Below are 10472 nucleotides of genomic sequence, written 5' to 3' on the forward strand. Positions count from 1 at the left end.
AAAAGATGATATGAGTAAGTGTGGGGACCATAAAAATGACAGAAATAATAATATAATTAGAAGTGGAGATCATAAAATGCCAAAAAAAGGAAAATGTATCCTTTAATAAAATGCGACCACTTATGGAAAGTGTATCCTTTAATAAAATACTGAAGGAGTACAATTTATTTTGTTTTATTGTTTTAGCTATGATAATTTGATTTTAGTTAAAAATTATTTCATTGTAGTAAGAATATTCCTGTCTTAGTTAAGATTAAATTTCAGAGGTTCAGTTATGATTTCTAAGTTTTAGTTAAGATTTTTTTAAAAGTTTTAGTTAATATTTTCTGAGGTTTAGTTATAAATTTTCAAGTTTAAGTTAAGATTTCTGATATTAGTTATTAATTTAAAAGGTTTAGTTAATGTTTTCTGAGGTTTAGTTATGATTTACAAAGTTTTAGTTAAGATTTTATGGGTTATAGTTATGATTTTAGAAGTTTTAGTTAAAATATTGTTTTAGTTATGGTTTAAAAATAAAATGATTTAGTTAGATTTTTTTCCATTTACGTAGATTATTATTTTAGTTATATCTTTGTTATTTTCAGTTAAAAAATAAAATAGTTTAGTTAGAATTTTTTTAGGATTAATCGTGTTTCTGAGTTTTATAAGTTTTTTTTGAGTTTTAGTTATGCCTGGAATTTAATTAGTTAAGCAATGAAATCAATTACTCCCTTTGTTTTTGAATTTTAGTCCCATTTGGAATCTTGATACTATTCACAATTGAAGAGAATCTTCTATTTTATTTCCAATACGTACTTCAAAACATATTCCTGCGAGATCTTATTTTGTTCGTCTTAATGTGTAGTATAACAATATCAAATTTTTGTATTTTTTTAACATATATACGTATTTGGAGATATTTACGTTTAAATATTGAGTTGAAACGAGTTGAAAAGTCAAAACAGGACTAATATTTAAGAACGGATGGAGTAGTTAAACAATGGAACCAATTACTTAAGCACTAAAATTAATTAGTTAAGCATTGAAACCAATTAGTTAAACAATGAAACCAATTAGTTAAACACTAGAACCAATAAATTTATAGATATAAAGAAAGTATTTGTTAAGCCCGAAATTCAATTAGTTAAGGCTGAAATTCAATTAGTTAATTACTTGAAATAATTAATGAATCAATGAAAATAATTAGTTAAATAATGAAACGAATTATTTATGCACCGGGTCTAATTAGTTAAGCATTGAAATCAATTGGTACGTTAAGCTATTGAAACAATTAGTTATGAAATGAAATTAATAAGTTCACACATATAAAGAAAGTATTTGTTAAATTAGGCCTAAAATTCAATTATTTAAGCAATGAAACCAATTAGTTAAGCAACATAACCAATTAGTTAAGCAACGAAACCAATTAATTAAGCAATGAAACCAATTAGTTAAGCACTAGAACCAATTAGTTAAGAAATGAAACAATTAGTTAAGCACTGGAACCCCAGTAGTTAAGCAATGGAACCAATCAGATAAGCCTGGAATTTAATTAGTTAAGCCTGAAATTCAATTAGTTAAGAAACAAAACCAATTAGTTAAGCAATGGAACCAATTAGTTAAGCACTGAAACTAATTAGTTAACCAATAAAACCAATTAGTTAACACATGGAACTAATTAGTTAAGATTGTATGAGTTTTAATTAATAATAAGCCTGTTTAAAAATCAGTATTATTCGTCTCATAAGTTTAACTAGCTATTTTGTCTTTGTACCTTAACTATTTGGATATTCAATTAGTTATGATTTTTTTACTTTTAGTTATTTTTACATTGGTTAGTACTAACAAAAAGATTTTAAATTAAAAAAAGTAAAATATATTTCGAAAAAAAAAGTTTTGAAAAATATAATTTTATTTTTAGTTTTAATTTTAATTTTATTTTTATTTAATTTTTTTAATAAAAATGTTGACTTCAGCACACGCGCCAACAAGGCTGCCATCAAAGTGGTCTTTTTGGTAAGACGGTCTTACACAAAAGTTGTAGATTAATTAATTAAATATAAGAGGCTAATTTAACTTTTTTTTTAACGAAAGTAAGGGTAGTCTTCTTTCAAGACTGTATTCTAACTTATCTAAAGATGTAAAATGAAAATTTACTATAGTAGACTCCTACATTTGATTCCCAACCCGAAGCGGAAAGTTTGATGATGAAACTATTAAAGGAAATATGTCCTTCACCCAAGGTGCATTAGTCTAATATCAAGGTTCAGATTAATTACGAATAATTAATTCAGTAAGATCAAGCGATCGGATCGGCTAGCTAGAACCATGTTCCCGGTCAGTGAGTTCTAATCCTTATTTGGCTCACAACTTTCTCTTGACTGGACCTACAAGGTCACACCAATGACATGTAACAAATTGCCGGATTAAATGAATCGAAAATCCATTTAATTTCTTTTCGGGAATTTAGTTCGGAAAACATATTATACGATAAGACGTTGAATCGTAAATAAAATATGCATGTTTGCCCAGAAAATTTCTTGCGCTTAACAAAGCATCGTTGGAAACTTGTAGCGCCATCCCGGCAGGCGCTGGAATTTTCTGGCGCCAGTCCAGGTTTGCGGAACACACAAGTCTGGTCGTTGATTCGTAGCTTTTTATCAGTTTCTTAACGTTTAAAGCTTGTTTTATTGAACTTACTAACGTTGTTGACCCTAAAATATGTGTATGGTTGGTTAGTTTCACATAACACATAAGATTTCTACACAAAACTAGCAACGAGCATGCATTCAGTTATAATGCAAACTTCGTTTAAGCTCAGTCTCTAAAGTTTTATAGGCTGAGTGCCGATGGTACCAAAACCTATCGTCAATTTCCAGCAGTCCTCGTTCGAGGTAGACAAGTTCATGAGTAAATTTTACCATAAAAGGCCTATCCAATATGAGCTGGAGTGGAACATACCAAGAATTGACCCAAGAGGTACGCAATTTGGTTTGGGATAGGTGGACTACTAGAGAAAGTGTTGAGTGGACAATATCGGAAGCGTATAAATCCCCTGTGGTGATTAGGTGTCCTTAGTCCCAACTTTCGAAATGAAACATGCCAAGGAAGCCAAGATTGGTATGCGGTTCTTTCGCAATCGTAACGTTGCATTGGAATACTTCAGTTCGTCCCAACTTAATAAGGAAATAAACGCGGCGTAGCATTCTATTTATGCCCTCGGGCTTTGTCGGCGCACTACTAGCACAAGTACTTCAATATTCTCTCCAGCAGAGTTGCCATTGTGAGGGGGTCAAAAAAGGACGAGGCTCTTTTTCTAAGAAATGTTTCGAATCGACTGCCCGCGTGGATGTGGTCATCATATTAAGTAAAAAAAGGACTAACTGTGGGCGATAGCCCCTTTTTACTAGATCGTGAATTCGCCATTCAATTTTCAACGGCAATGAGGAAAATTGACAAAACACGGTTATTGTGATATTTAAGTAATGCCGAAGCCCATGCGGACATATTTGACCACAACGACCTTAGGTTCCCTAGTGATCCCTGATGTGGAGATCGCTCAATGCATATCCGCAAAGTAGGGATTGAGGGTCTGGGGGAAATTTACTAATACGGGGAATGTCCGACATTAGCCCATGCTACGGTCCTTACTAGTTCAATTCAACAACGAAAGGGACATGCGGTAGGCTACATTACTAATCTGAGTTGATTTTAATGCTTTGATAATTGACTAACAACGTCAAAAGGGATGATTTAGATTGATTAACGGTGCTTAACAGTAACAAATTTGTCCATATCTTATATTATTAGGCGTGAGTAATATAGAAGATTTAAGTGAACCGTTTTATAGCTTAGGATATAGCTTAGGATATTTTGCGGTTCTCAGGAACACTAACCACTTGTCCTTGCTAGATTTCCTTTTCTGCTTTGAACTTCATGGTAACTGACTGATTGCTCTTGATTTCAACTACAACTTCTCCAGAGTTTCCCCTTAGATTTCTCAGTTTTGGCTTAAGAATTGACTATAACTTTGACAGTACATGAACTAATTTGGGTGTTTATACCGACAAATGTCTGCTTAATAAGAGTTAATACAGTTGAGCTATTACTAATACGGGAAATGTTTAAAGCTTCGGTGAATACTCAAGCTTAAGAATGGGTTCTTTGGGATTTGTTAATTGATACCGATTTTTGGAGTTTAGAGGGTTGTAGTATAGTGTAACCGGTCGAATAAAGATGGACGTTTGAAGAGATTGATTTTTACTAAAATTTAAATGCCAGCTCTAGAAAATTCTAGCTAACCTGACCAGCGCTAGAAATAAACAGCGCTGGTAAGGGTGCATTAGATTTGTCAGTTGCTGAGTCAGCGACAACTCATTCTAGAATTATATTTGTGCCGTGATTGGGTGAGAACCAAACTGTAGCGCCTCAAAAAAGTTGCGCCGGCGTGTGCGCTAGAAAAGAGCGGCGCGTGTGTGCCACACGCTAGAAAAGTCTATCGCTGGTAAATTTTATCCGCAGATTTTTCTAAATCATTCCGGTTTGTTCCGGAATCTATCTCTTTCACGGTTTTATCTCTTCTACGATATAGGTTGGAGTGCAACTCTTATCTTTTTCCACGGATTAATTGTAGTGCAATGTAATATCTTTGAATATCTATCTTGTATGGTTCTATATTTGGTAGCTGTTAAGCATAAAAGTTACTATAAGTGACAGTTACTAAAAATTGAAATTATCCTTTCCGACCAGGGGTCAAATGTAGACGTCTACATGGAGTAAGTACTTTAAAAATATATATTTTGTTTTATAATAATTATAATTATCCCTCCAAATTTCGAACACGCCATCTGTGCATAAACATTAGTTATGAATTAATACATATTAATTTTATCTTAGTTTACACATATGCACAAGGATTTGGGTTTCTTAATTCGACGAACAATACTTACTATGAACTATTTTCCGTCATCTCAGTTATTCTAATATAAGACTAGGGGAGTAATCAACATATACACCTCATACTTTATGCCGGAATTAAATTAGCTAATTAAATACTTTTTTGTTGTAAGAATTTGACAGGTAATTAAATATTTTGGCATGTTTATATTGAAATTTAATTATTATTTTACATATACATACAAAACAACACGTCGTCGTAAACAAATGTTGATTTATTTAGCTTTCTACGAAAATAACATGTACCTTTAGATATGATTGTGTTGAGAAATATCAAACAGTCATAATTTATTAGTTTGCCATAGTTTTTTTATTTTTTTGTTTATTTTAGTTTATAGTTTAATTTGGCTACATTCGTTGCTTGTATTTTGAGATCGTTTTAAACGGTTGAAATCAAGTAATATTTTAATATTGAAAAAATATAAACTAGATTTTGCATGTAGATGTAGCATTTAAACTTGGTCTCATCTTTTTAACTAGTAATGTAGTCCATCACAAAGGATGTGAAAAAAAAAATCATTCTTTGAAACTTATATAAATATTCATCAGTTTTAATCAACAAACTAGTTCTAATTTCTCCATTAGAAAAATAATTGTTCTATCCTAGATTAGAAATAATACAGTTACATTTGCTTGTTTGAAAATCTCACTATATTTTTAGCCATGCATTAGTCCTAAAACTTTCCGCTAATTATTGTATGGTGGAAGATAAATCATTTTCATTTTTCCCATTCCTTTAAATACCAAGTCCGAAATTTCTTTATCATGCCAAAATATATTTAAATTTTCTTATCTTTTTTATATCACCATCTTAGTTATTAAAGTAAAAAACAAAAAGGAAAAAAAAGGAGAATATAGAAAAAGAAAGATTTTATCCATCTCTACATTTCATATAGCTATTAATCTATTGAAAAACTTTCAATGGAGTCTTATATCGTAAAGATAACAATTATTCTTTATGTAAAGCACATTATCCTTTTTCTTCGTCAGTGATATGTCTAGTTTCTTCTTTGTTTAGTTTTCTTATGTGAAAGTTTTTTTACTCTTCTTTTTATTTTAATTTGTGTAGATAACAATAACAGCTACCGAAGCGACTTTTCTTCTTCCTATAGGAGGCATATTGGGAGGAAGATTTCACCATGGAGGTAAAGATTATTGAAATTATACCTAAATATTTTTCAATATATCAATTCTTACATTTTGACTCTGTACATTTTACCTACATTTCCTTTCATGTTTACTCACACTTAGCTTATAGTAAGGAAAATTCATTGTAACTACACATGATCTATAAAATTCATTTAAAAGAATGAAGAAAATATTTTAATATTTATGTTGAATTAGAATAAGTTCAATGTTTAATTCTATAACTTCTTTGTTTTAATTTTTTTTTCTGTATTTTATGTCAAACATTAAGGTGATGCAAATTTTGGTGGTAACTTTAATGTTAATCACGAATTTGGAGGATCTGGTAGATATAATGCAGGAGGAAATAAAGAAATTTATGGCGGAGGTCAAGGGGTAGGCCAAGGTCAAGCACAAGTTCAAGCTGAAGCCCAAGCCCAAGCCCAAGTGCAAGCCCAAGGTCAAGCAGTATCCCAAGCCCAAGGTCAAGCAGTATCCCAAGCCCAAAGTCAAGAAGTAGCCCGTGCGCAAGGTCAAGCCCAAGCCCAAGCAGAATTAGAAGGTCAAGCCCAAGCCCAAGCACACACACAAGCCCAAGCACAAGCCCAAGCTCAATCCCAAGCCCAAGCCCAAGCCCATGGTCATGCACAATTCGGTTCTAACTTGGAATTTGATAAACACTTTAGAGGTGTTCGTGGCTTTAATAACGATGGAACTAATCAAATTTTAGGTTCAGGACAAGCATCGGGTGTGGCCCAAGGGTCAGGCCAAGCTTTAGGCCAAGGTCAAGCACAATTAGGTTCCAACTTAGAATATCATAAACACTTTAGAGGTTCTGGTAGCTTTAATTTCGACGGAAGTAAGAAAATTTCAGGTTCAGGGGAAGCATCGGGTTTGGGCCAAGGATAAGGCCTAGCTTCATGCCAAATGTAGGCGGTAACTTTTGGCTAGACTTGAAAATGGTTCGAATGTCGAATTTTAGTGGTTTTAACAAACTATTTAACCAAAATGCTAAAAACAGCAAACTTGAATTAGAATATCAAAAATCATGTATGCACCAAGGGACTTGATTTTTTACGACGCTACCCTCAAATGGGGAGCCACCTAAAGTTCATGATTAATAAAACTTAATTTTGTACACTTAAAATATTAGATATTTGGATGCCCCTACGGCTTTAATTTTGCATCTTGAAAGATTTGCCACCAACAATTTGTAGTCTGTTTGGGAAAACAATATTACTCGAAGATAAAGCATTTGAATTGAAACACGATAGAGATCCGGATTCGGGACTGAAACACTTATTCGAAATAAATAAGGTGTATATAAATATAATACAAGAATCATTTTCGTGCTATAATCCTAGCATAAATTTAATTAGGCAAGTTGAGCAAGCTTGAAATTAGAACATTAAATCTAGAATTTCGTGATCATTTTGAATTAGTCAAAATCAATGCAAACATAGTCCGATTATCCAAAAATTATCTTATTAGTCATTATTGGATTTTGTAGGTCTTGTGTTTATCATGAAAAGGTGGTGATGCAAGTAAGCATAAACATACATCAAAATGGAAACTAGAACATAGAAATAAAATATACAACACCTACAAAAACTTAGTGTAACTCAACGAATGGAAATGACAAGAACTTAATTTTAAAACGGTTAAATAAGCATGGTAAGGCAAAAATAATCGATATTGAAATATTTGAAAGAGGTGAGTTTTGGCGGCTCCATTGAACTAGTTAAGGAATGATAATCTACCTTCGGTAATAGATTTCAACATTATGAGGGAATAGATGAGAATCAACTGCAATATGCAATCCATTCCCGAAAAAGAAAGGTTATGCATATGGAAATTGTATCACTTTTCGACCCGCCTCACAGTGGTGACTCCACTAGGGAGTATCTAAAATAATAATTCTGAATTATTGAATGCATCCATAGTTTGGGGCCCTAGCTAAACGTTTATTTCACGATTAACTGGGTAAGACCCGATATTCCGAAACTTCACACCGAATGGATTAATAGTGGGATAGAGCGCATAACTTTGGCTTCCTTGACATGTTACATCCTACAAGCACAAACTAAAGTCCAACCGTTGTTTCGGGGAAGGGGGGGTGCATACTCTTTAGGGTAAGTCCACTCAGCGTACTTCAAAGTAGTCCACCTATCCCAAACCAAATCGCTTGTCTAAAGTGATTACTCTTTGGTATACGTCCACCAACCAAAAGACATAAAACATCTAGCAAAGGTACGACTTATATCTTAGTAGGATGTTTGTGATAAAATTCGCAAACTTCCTTGTCTTCTCCGCCTAGGGCTTGAATGGTAAGTAACGATAGGTTTGGTACCTTTTGGCACCTACCCTGACACATAGAGAGACTGCATAAAACTAATATGTGCATAGTTATCATGTTTCATTCAAAGTGTTAGTTTATGTAGAAAATTACGTGTTATGTGAAACTAATCAACATAAAGTTTAGGGTCAATAAACGCCAAAAAAATGCTTAAAACGTCAAGGATTAAAACAAACGAGTCCACCATAAATTCCTGCTCAGCAAACCTGCCGGCGCAAGAAAAATATAACGACTTCCAGGAAGGCACGACAAATTTCCAGCGCTGCCCAACTGGGCGCAAGAAATTTGTAGGGCAAGGATGCATATTCTAGGTCAAGGAGCTATAAATATTTTGCATCTGCCAGGCTGGCGTTAGAAAATTCCAGCGCCTACCTCATATGCTCCAAAAATTTCTAATGCTCGCTTTGCACATTCTTAAAAGAAAAGTATGCATATTTCAAAGTTGAAATTAAATTAATTGACCTCGACATTCGTGCAATTAATTCAACGGTGAACTAATGTGAATTACCTTTTGTGTTACATTTATCTGGCCTAGGATATTCTTTATAACGCATATTAAAAAGCGCGCCAAAGGCATCCTCACAAATTGACCCAAAGGCGAGTACGCGCGTATTAAACTTTTGTGTCGAAATGTTGAACGTTCGAGTCAAGAACGCTCAAAAAAAGGGCCAAATTCAGTAAATCAAACAACGAAAAACAAACTAAAATAACTAAAAACCTGTACGAATAAGCCTTGGAACACACTGTAGGCGCTAGAAAAATCCAGCGCTAGGTAGGCTGGCGCTAGAAATTTCCAGCGCCTTCCCCTGGTTCATTTTGCATGGGAAGTTTTGAAATACGCTAAATGCTTAATCCTGAAATCCTAGTAACCGTTAGACATTCTAGTGACATAATATTGTCCAACTTTATAAGGTTCATGCAAAAATATCCTTGAAGTTCACCAAAATCATGTTTTCTTAACCATTTTCGAAAATTCTGAGTCTAAACTAAGTTCTTCCCAAATGGGTCCAAAATACTAAAGCTACTTGTCTTATACATAGGGACGGTACAACTGCGTTGTGCCGACCATCATGCCAAAGATTAGTGTATCTTGAACCTTCTACCCCAATAAAAGAAGTAACAACGCCCATCTCAGTTCGTCATATTCCGTTTCCAGGGTCTCCAATTCACAAAATCAAGCAAAAATTAGCAAAAACTACAAAAACCCGAAAACACCTCAAAAATGTCGTTTTCGGATACGAAATCCAAATCAGATTCCTTAACCTCCAAGACAAGAAAAAGGACAATTTTACGCTTGTCTTTAAGGTCACCAATGTAACACACTAATAATTCCTTGCTTTTATAAAATCATTTTCCAACTTAAAATAAAGGAATTAATAAAGTATTACCGCCACCGTGATAACGGTTAAGGCTATTACCAGAATTACGCAGCGGAATTTAATGTCAACTAACTTTTAAAAAATAATTAATGTAATATTGAGGCCTCCTACAATTTGGAACCATAACGGTCCAAAAACCAAAACATAAATAGTTCAAACATTTCAAACATAATTAAAGTATTATTAAATAGTTTCAAAGTACGAAAACATGCAACTCTCCCGATCATCCCAAGCCACATGATTCCGATCTTCCAACCGGCTATATTATTCTACTCCCCATCAATGCAAGCGCAAATGATAGATCATCATAGGGTTATTAAGGCAAAGGCCATGACCAAAATACACAAAGCACGTAGTCAGCAAAAGCTGAGTACTTACAAGCATAGAGTGAATGAAACTAAAACATGCATCACTCACTAAGTACTAATCAACATGCAAAAGCCATATAATAATAAACAATCAATCATGGATACAAGACTCGACTCTTGACTCGACTCTTGACTCCCAATTCAATTAGAATAAGCTTCGAACGGGCCAAAAGAAAGTTCCATAAAGGAAAAGGTGATGGGAGACAACCATACACCAAATAATAAATAATAAAATCGGGCCATACCGAGTGTCGGGCCATACCGATGGAATTCCTGCGCATATTATAAATGAAACAACGTCTTGTATCA

The 10472-nt window shown here is 33.6% G+C and overlaps 1 protein-coding gene across 1 annotated transcript; it reads left to right on the top strand.

Moving 5' to 3' along the window:
- Nucleotides 1-5699: 5699 nt before the first annotated feature.
- Nucleotides 5700-7212, top strand: LOC130463866 (uncharacterized). The gene is made up of 3 exons (XM_056833145.1): nucleotides 5700-5895; nucleotides 6005-6080; nucleotides 6353-7212. Exons 1-3 carry the CDS (start codon nucleotides 5857-5859, stop codon nucleotides 6967-6969), a joined length of 732 nt encoding a protein of 243 aa, XP_056689123.1. The 5' UTR covers nucleotides 5700-5856; the 3' UTR covers nucleotides 6970-7212.
- The last annotated feature ends 3260 nt before the right edge of the window (nucleotides 7213-10472 follow it).

Source organism: Spinacia oleracea, chromosome 6 (assembly GCF_020520425.1).
Source record: "Spinacia oleracea cultivar Varoflay chromosome 6, BTI_SOV_V1, whole genome shotgun sequence".
NCBI lineage: Eukaryota > Viridiplantae > Streptophyta > Magnoliopsida > Caryophyllales > Amaranthaceae > Spinacia > Spinacia oleracea.

What these genes read in the sequence shown, in the direction of transcription:
- LOC130463866 (XM_056833145.1), top strand. Translation starts at nt 5,857, where the DNA reads ATGGAGTCTTATATCGTAAAGATAACAATTATTCTTTAT. An exon ending in AGATAACAATTATTCTTTAT is followed by an intron (nt 5,896 to 6,004) that starts GTAAAGCACATT and finishes TAATTTGTGTAG; the next exon opens with ATAACAATAACAGCTACCGA. An exon ending in AGGAAGATTTCACCATGGAG is followed by an intron (nt 6,081 to 6,352) that starts GTAAAGATTATT and finishes TCAAACATTAAG; the next exon opens with GTGATGCAAATTTTGGTGGT.